The sequence below is a fragment of the Vulpes lagopus genome, chromosome X (assembly GCF_018345385.1).
Source record: "Vulpes lagopus strain Blue_001 chromosome X, ASM1834538v1, whole genome shotgun sequence".
In the NCBI taxonomy this organism is placed as follows: domain Eukaryota; kingdom Metazoa; phylum Chordata; class Mammalia; order Carnivora; family Canidae; genus Vulpes; species Vulpes lagopus.
This window is the reverse complement of record NC_054848.1, coordinates 22,699,189-22,708,432: the sequence shown is the minus strand read 5'-3', so window position 1 is coordinate 22,708,432 and position 9,244 is coordinate 22,699,189. Positions and strand designations below refer to the sequence as shown.

The window sequence follows — 9,244 nt, the reverse complement described above, 5'->3', positions numbered from 1 at the left end:
CATGATGTCAGGGTCGTGAGATTGAGCCCTGCATTGGGCTCCCTACTCAGCAGAGAGACTGCTTGATATTCTCTCTCTTTTTCTCCTGCTGCCCCAACTCCCCCCCCTGCCACATGCACACAGGCATGTACTCTCTCTCTCTCTCTCTCTCTCTCTCTCTCTCAGAAATAAGTAAATAAATCTAAAAGAAGAAGAAGAAGAAGAAGAAGAAGGGTGGGAGTGGAGCAGCAGAAGAAATGCCAGATGCATCGTGAAAATTAGAAATACCACCTGTTAATACTATTTATTTATTTCATAAGATAACAAGAAATAAATTTCAAATTCACTGTTTTCTTCCCAGTGCTTGGTATAGGACCTATACATAGGGGTTGCTCATAGCTTTGTGAAGAATAAATAAATAGATTATTGGAAATCATCCTAGAAAGAATATGCATTCATTTATGTATTTATTGAGTGCAAGGCTCACAGCAACAAGAAAAATGAACAGATATAGCCCTCAAACAGCTGATACTTTGGTTGTGGAAAACAGAATAAATGTACAAAATATTCAGATGATGCTAAGTTATATGGAGAAAAAATACATCAAAGAAAATGGATGGGTTGGGGTGGAAGGTCTCTGCAGTTTTAAAAAGGTGCCTAGGGAAGGTCTCACTGGAAGTAAAGGGCATTTGAATAAATGGTTTAATGAAGTGAGGCTGTGAGCCATGTAGATATTGAGAACTAATGTTCCAGGTAGATAAAAGGACAGGTACAAAGGCCCTGAGGCAGGAGTGTGCCTGGTGTGCTTCTGACAGAGTAAGATGGCTAGTGTGGCTGGAGAAAGGAGACAGAGACTATTAAAGGAAGAGTTCAAATAGGTCAAGGAGGCCAGGCCTCATACACCATAGATAGAACTTTGGCTTTTATTTTAAATAAGGCAGAAACACATTGATTTTGAGCAGAGGAGTTCGAGAATAAAGTGTGTTTTAAATGAGTTCTCTCCAGCTATTGTGTTGAGAATATACTAGTGGGGGGAAAAGGCAGAAGCCAGGGCAGACTGTTATAGATTTCCAAATTAGAGATGATAGTAGCCAAAAAAAGGCCAACATTCCACCAAATGAGTTACCTGGAGAACTTGTAGAAAACATACATGAGTGTTTTTCACTAATGATTTTGAACTTGAAAATTTTAGAGCAGATACACTTGAATAATTCTATTTTAATGCTATTTCATAAAATTAAAAATCACTTTGCTCTTCCCACTGTGAAATGTTCTCTCCTCTTAGAACAGTTAGATATCTAAATGGTCTATTTATATACATGTGGCTTGAGTTACCTATCCCTAAAATTCAGAAAGGTAGACTTGTTCCTTTATCATTTTCTAAAATAACTCTGAGAAATATAAAATTTAAGCTCTTAGTAGTTAAAATGTGGATGAATTACAAGGTCCTTACCTAAAACAATTTTCAATACAGAGTCATCAAGAACTACGTCTTACTACCCTCAGGTCATGGGGAGTAAGCATGAGAGAGAAAGGCATCCAAAACAGAATAGGGATCCAGAGTCTTAAAATCAAATCTACCTATTTTAATTCTGAACTGGCCTCAATGATTTTCCTTCACAAAATATAACAGAGAAACATCAAATAGCAGTGATAGGTAGGATTTTTTAAAAATCACAATTGTTATAAACATCTACTCTAACACTTTATGCACAGTTTAAGAGGAAAGCTTTACATATTAGGAGCAGCAAAGTGGAGAGTTGGAACAATAAAGGCCTACTTTCAAATCCTAGCAATATCACTTACTGCAGAGGTTTGAACCAAATGTATGATTCAATTTTGTTGGAGTTTCAAGTTTTTTCTCTCTAATATGGTAGTAATAATATCTTCCTCATACCATTATTGTATGAGGGTTAAATAAAAAATAAATAATACCTATAAAAGGGACTACACAGCTCCTAGAATATGGCATTTGTCATTCATATATATTCATATTCATATGCTCTCTAAAACAACAGAACAATAAAATAATAATCTTAGGGAGATAGAACTACTGAGACAAAAACGGGCATTGTTCTAGTTCCCAAACCAAATAAGACAGGAACTGAGAGAAACTACTGCAGAACAGCAACAAGAAATTTAGACTAGAGCCTCTTTTAGACTGGAAAGAGATTCTCGTTAACCTAATTAAGGTAAAGGGACCTTAATTGGCCTAAGGGAAACTCCCTGTGATAAAATTGTGAGAACACATAGGTTTGTGCTGAATGCCTCTCAGAGAATGAAACCAGAGGGCATATTCAGACAATTGACAGTATTATAATTGATTCTGATAGAAACTTTAATATAACCACAGCAGAGAAAAAAATGGGACCATTAGCATGCATGTCATTATTATTATTACATATTTGCATATTCCTTCATTGAAATAAGACAGAAATTTTAAACTAGTAACTACATCTATCAGTGTTTGTATTAGTCATTTATTAATTCTTATGTTTAGTTATTATTAATGATTTGTAAAGGTTTCTAAACCAGCAGTATCCTGGCATTGATTTGAATTTTCTTATGAAATGATTGTCGTTTCCATTCAGGTCTCCAAGTGCCCCAGCTGTACTGTCCCAGAGAATATCCCTGTACTATAATCTCCGGGAGGCAACACTGCAAAAGAGGTAGGTGAAAGAGTTTTTCTGTGCTCTACTTGAAAATTGTCACACATTTCCAATGCTATTAAAATGAGTTACAAACAGGACTCTTCAAGTCCAAATGTGCTTGATGTGGCCCAATTCTGTTTTTCCCTTGCAATAACAGGGTTAATGTTTGGGAAAAAAAAATTGTTTTTTTAAAGTAAACTGCAGAAGTTGCTGCTACATCAAAAATCAGCTTGGTTACTATTAAAATTATATTTAACAAAGTTGCCATATACAAGCTTCTATTTTTTGGCTGGCTATACACAGATGTGGATCTAAAGAAGGAAGTGCGTGACTTTCATCTTCTCGATAATTTTATGTTGATTACAAATTATATAGATGGAAGGAATGTGAAATAAAATGTAACGAAGGCCAAGAAAAGAAGGGGCTAGCATAGTTCAATGGCTGAGGAAACCAATTTTGGAATGAGAAAGACACGTATTCAAATCAGAGTTCCTTAACTTATTAGGAGTGTGACCTTTGGCGGTTTATTTAACCTCTCTGAGTTTGTTTCCTGATCTTAGAAGGACTGTTCGTACTCCTGTATCTGTTCATATTTAATTATGAAAATTAAGTACAAAGAGATATGAAAGTTCTTGTCACACTGTCTTGAACATAAAAAGTACTCAAGTATTAAATGTGATCAATTATTTTATTGCCTTTCTAATATTAATAAGCACTCAAGTATTACTACTTAGTTGTGGTTGTTATTATCGCTGTAATGATCAAGAAAAGAAATGAAGCTATTGATCTGTGATGTTCAATAGGCACTCTTAGCTAATTTCAACTCTGTCTCTCTGGTCCACTCCTCTAAGAATGAGGAGTGTGGTTACGTTGGAAAAAATGGTTTTCCCATTGCAGTAAGTGACAGCACTTTAAGCCCGGCCTGGGGCCCGGCACAAGATCCTCCCCCAAGGATGGGTAGGTGAGTGACAGACATATAGGCCAAGCTTTATGGAGAAGAACCAGGTACGTATCTTTGATTATTGCTAATAGTCTACACTTCACTTGGCTCCTGTTTCTTTTTCTGGGTGGGTGTGTCGGGGGAGGGGGGAGTGGTGGCCGGGAGCCTCAACGTGAAATGTTAGGAGTTGAATTGGTCAGGACATAAGCGATTAAGCTTTCTTTTATTTAAAGTCCTAAGTATCCATCCCCACACACCTGATAAGCAAAAATATTTCTGGAGAACAAAAGTTTTTATGGAAAGAACAGCGCTTTGCCCTAACCACTTAGCCTCCCTGTAAGCTCGGTGGCAATTGCGTCAACACGTATAGACCATTCCTTTGCAGCAGAATCCTGTAACAATCCCAGGAATCCTGCCGCCGTAATGGAGGCTTTCCTGGACAAACGTGAGCAGGCCAAAGGCTCACTTTGTAAACCCACATTGAGGAATATGCGAGGGCAAAATGGAGAGAGGGAAACATCAGATGGAAGCAAGAAGAGATGGGACTCCGGGGAGCACTACAGACCTCGGGAACCGCCAGCGACACCTGAGCCTTACTTCTCCGCCACCTTCTACCATAACTTTCCCGACCTGTCATCTCGGCCACCGTCGCTGCCACAACAGCGACAACTACAGCTGATGACAGACACACGCAATCCAACGGCGCTTCAAGCCACACGCGACCCAGAGGCACCTCACGCCGCACGCAACTCTGCTGCGCCTCACGCCACACGCAACTCTGCTGCGCCTCATACCACACGTGATCCAGAGGCGCCTCACGCCACACGCAACTCTGCTGCGCCTCATACCACACGTGATCCAGAGGCGCCTCACGCCACACGCAACTCTGCTGCGCCTCCCGCCACACGCGACCCAGAGGCGCCTCACGCCGCACGCAACTCTGCTGCGCCTCACGCCACACGTGATCCAGAGGCGCCTCACGCCACACGCAACTCTGCTGCGCCTCCCGCCACACGTGACCCAGAGGCGCCTCACGCCACACGCAACTCTGCTGCGCCTCCCGCCACACGTGACCCAGAGGCGCCTCACGCCGCACGCAACTCTGCTGCGCCTACTGCCACACGCGATCCAGAGGCGCCTCACGCCGCACGCAACTCTGCTGCGCCTCACGCCACACGCGATCCAGAGGCGCCTCACGCCGCACGCAACTCTGCTGCGCCTCCTGCCACACGCGACCCAGAGGTGCTTCAAGCTACACGCGACCCAGAGATGCCTCACGCCGAACGCGACCCAGAGTCGCTGCACGCCGCACGCGACCCAGAGGCGCTTCAAGCCATACGTGACCCACAGGCGCTTCACGCCCCTCGTGATCCAGAGGTACTTCAAGCCGCATGCGACCCAGCGGCGCTTGACGCCGCACGCCATCCAGTGGCGCTGCACGGCGCATGCGATCCAGAGGCGCCGCACGCCATAAGCGACCCGGAGGTGCCTCGCGCCACACGCGATCCAGAGGCGCCGCACGCCGGACGCGATCCAGAGGCACCTAGCATCGCACGCAACTCTGCTGTGCCTTCCGCCATAGGCGACCCAGAGGTGCTTCAAGCCACACGCGACCCAGAGATGCCTCACGCCGCACGCGACCCAGAGGCGCTTCACACCCCTCGTGATCCAGAGGTACTTCAAGCCGCACGCGACCCAGCGGCACCTGACGCCGCACGCCATCTAGTGACGCTGCACGGCGCACGAGATCCAGAGGCGCCGCACGCCACAGGCGACCCGGAGGTGCCTCGCGCCACACGCGATCCAGAGGCGCCGCGCGCCAGACGCGACCCAAAGGCACTTCACGCCCCTCGTGATCCAGAGGTACTTAAAGCCGCACGCAACCCAGCGGCACCTGACGCCGCAAGCCATCCAGTGGCGCTGCACGGCGCACGCGATCCAGAGGCGCCGCACGCCAGACGCGACCCAAAGGCGCTGCACGCCACAGGCGACCCGGAGGTGCCTCGCGCCGCACGCGATCCAGAGGCGCCGCACGCCGGACGCGACCCAAAGGCGCTGCACGCCACAGGCGACCTGGAGGTGCCTCGTGCCACACGCGATCCAGAGGGGCCGCACGCCGGACGCGACCCACAGGCGCTTCACGCTCCTGGTGATCCAGAGGTATTTCAAGCCGCACGCGACCCAGCGGCACCTGACGCCGCACGCCATCCAGTGGCGCTGCACGGCGCACGCGATCCAGAGGCGCCGCACGCCGCTCGCAACCCAAAGGTACTACAAGCCACACGCGACCCAGAGGCGCCTCATACCACACGCGATCCAGAGGCGCTTCAAGCCACACGCGACCCAGAGGCACCTCATACCACACGCGATCCAGTGGGCCCTCAAGCCACAGGCGACCCAGCAGTGCCTCACGCCGAGACCAGGGTCGGGGACAAGAGGCCAGAGATCACCATGGCAGATAAGCGGCACCATGTAACACTCTACTCACTGAACCAGGACCAAGAATGGGAAGAACTAGGCACCGGGCACGTCTCTTCCACTTACGTGGAGCGCCTCCAGGGCGTGTCTCTGCTAGTTCAATCTGATTCCCATGGCTCACTAATCTTGGAGTCGAAGATAAATTCTAATACGCCTTATCAGAAACAACAGGAAACGCTGATTGTTTGGTCTGAAGCAGAGAACCATGGTATGGCGTTAAGTTTCCAAGACACTGAAGGTTGTCGCCAGATCTGGGAAGACATTTGCCGGGTTCAAGGTAAAGACCCATCCGTCGAAATCACGCAAGACCTCTTGGAAGAATCTGAAGACGAACAACTGGATGACATACTGGAAACTAATACTGTGCTTGTCCTGCCTAACTGTGAACTCAGTAAACTTGAAGAGATTTCTGACCTAATTACCTCTGTTCTCCTTTCACCGATACATAAGGAAACACTGGCTCTGATCTTAGAAAATGAGGCCTATATTAAAACTTTGCTGCAGCTGTTCCGCACTTGTGAGGACCTAGGAGACATCGCAAACTTACACTATTTGCATGAAATTATTAAAAGCATCTTATTCCTTAACAAGACGGGTCTGTTTGAGATCCTGTTTTCTGCTGACTGTATCATGGATGTGGTGGGATGCCTCGAGTATGACCCTGCTTTGGCTCAGCCAAAAAGGCATAGGGAATTCTTGACCCAAAATGCAAGGTTCAAGGAAATTGTACCAATAACAGACTGTGAACTTATGCAAAAAATACATCAAACATACAAGGTACAGTACATTTATGATATCCTTTTGCCTGTACCATCCGTGTTTGAAGAGAACTTACTCTCTGCTCTTACAGCTTTTATTTTCCTCAACAAGGTCGAGATAGTCAGCATGCTGCAGGAAGATAACAACTTTTTGCCTGAAGTGTTTGCACAGTTAAGGGATGAGACTATAGATGATGATAAACGGCGTGAATTGCTATTTTTCTTCAAGGAATTTTGTGCTTTTTCTCAGACATTACACCCTCCAAGGAAGGATGAGCTGTTCAAAACTTTGACAGAATTGGGAGTTCTTCCTGTTCTTAAAGTTGTGATGAGCATGGAAGATGTGCAAATAAGGTCAGCTGCTACTAACATATTTACTTACCTTGTGGAGTATAGTCCATCCATGATTCGAGAATTTATTGTGGAAGAAGCCCAACAGAGTGAAGACGGTAAACTTTTCATTAATTTAGTAATTGAGCAAATGATCTGCGACAATGATCCTGAGCTAGGAGGTGCTGTTCATCTAATGGGACTTCTTCGTGTTCTACTTGATCCTGAAAACATGCTAACAACATCTACTAAATGTGAGAGAAGCGAATTTCTGAATTTCTTCTATAAGCACTGTATACATATCTTCATAGCACCACTTTTTGCCGCCACTGCTGAACGTATACATGAAGAGGATAATACAGCTGGATCCGACCGAAACAACAGAAATTGCCTCAATAATTATCAAACAGCACAGCTGCTTTCTTTAATTTTAGAGCTGCTCACATTCTGTGTGGAACATCACACATATTACATAAAGAACTATATTTTGAGCAAAGACTTGCTAAGAATAGTCTTGATCCTGATGAATTCAAAGCACACTTTCCTGATCTTATGTGCTCTCCGCTTTATGAGAAGGATGATTGACCTTAAAGATGAACTTTATAATTCTTACATCATCAAGGGAAATCTCTTTGAACCAGTTGTCAGTGCTTTCCTGGATAACGGAACTCGGTACAATATGTTAAATTCTGCTGTTATTGAGCTGTTTGAATACATAAGAGTGGAAAATATCAAATCTCTTGTTGCACATATAGTTGAAAATTTTTATGAAACACTTGAATCGATTGAATATGTTCAGACATTCAAAGGATTGAAGATTAAATATGAAGAAGAGAAAGACCGGCAAAGTCAAATACGGAAGAATTTACATTCTGTAACATATAGTAAAATATTTCACAGAAGTGCCAGAGTCTTGGAGAAGAAGGAAGAAAGATGTCTTAAAGAAATTTCAGAGGAAAGAGAAGCGGTTAGGCCACCACTGGAAAATGATTTTCAAGGTCATTATGATAAATTTGTGGAGACTAAAAAACCAAAAGAAAATGAAGACAGAGTAGATCTTCCTAAGACAGCAACTTCTGGTGGCTACAAAATCACCTCATCCCATTCTGCTGGTACGGCTAATGGAGCAAGTAGCGTGAATGGTAGCAGCATGGTTGGCTTAGTGAATCGTCCTGATGAAGAAAAAGATAAGGAAGAAGAGACATCTCCCAGGAAAAGACATCTTAACCTGTAAAACCTTTAGGGGAGATCCTCATCATTACTAAACTCTATGTTATGAAAGTTCTGTAAACGTCAGTTAGCTGAAAAGTCTGAATCCAAAAGCTTTCTTATTTGAACTTATAAGTATACAATAAGTAGTAAAGATGCTCAGTGTCATCACCTAGGAGGGTTTAGTTCCATAAAAACCAAACTTCACGGAATTTAAAAAAAAAAAAAAAAAAACTAACCAGAACCTGAATGATAACTTCTTTGCAAGAAAAATCTTAGTTTGGGGGGAAGGAAACAGGTTGATAATATAAGATGAATGTAGTTTTGTTCTATGGCTATATTTTAAAAAAAACTCTTAACACTGCAGTTGTAAAGCCTGTAAAATTACTTGGCCCGATGGTTCTGGCTACAGTTTTCTTTGCCTTGGTTGCCTTTTTATGCAATAAAAATCCATGTTTATGCGAAAAACAAAGTCCACTGTAATTAAAAAAAAAACTCGAGCTATTCACATTGCTGTGAAAATTAAACACAAATTCAGCCTCTGGGTAATTGGAGGGAAATAACTTACTGTGTGTATTTTCATGAATAAAAAAGGAAGCTGGATTCAAAATGTGCAGTTGTTAATTTAACTTTTTTTTTTTAGATAAGAGATGCCAAGAATCAGTCCAGTAGTATTCCAAAAAGGTGTTCTCTATTACCTTGTTAGTGGGTAGAAGAGAACACTTTCAACTGCCAGATGGTGAAAGGTACTTTTGAAGGTATTTCCTGACTCATTAATAAAGTTGTGTCTGTCTTCAGAGCAGCAGGTTAAGTTTTAAAGTACAATTTACATACAAAAATAGGGGTGAATGAAGTGGCATTTAAAATCTAGGAACCAACTGGAGGGTATTATGCTGAGT

General features: G+C 43.8%; 1 protein-coding gene across 1 annotated transcript; it reads left to right on the top strand.

Moving 5' to 3' along the window:
* Nucleotides 1–6,021: 6,021 nt before the first annotated feature.
* Nucleotides 6,022–8,370, top strand: LOC121482451 (serine/threonine-protein phosphatase 4 regulatory subunit 3B-like). Its single transcript, XM_041740372.1, has 2 exons — nt 6,022–7,531; nt 7,691–8,370. Exons 1-2 carry the CDS (start codon nt 6,022–6,024, stop codon nt 8,368–8,370), a joined length of 2,190 nt encoding a protein of 729 aa, XP_041596306.1.
* Nucleotides 8,371–9,244: the final 874 nt, after the last annotated feature.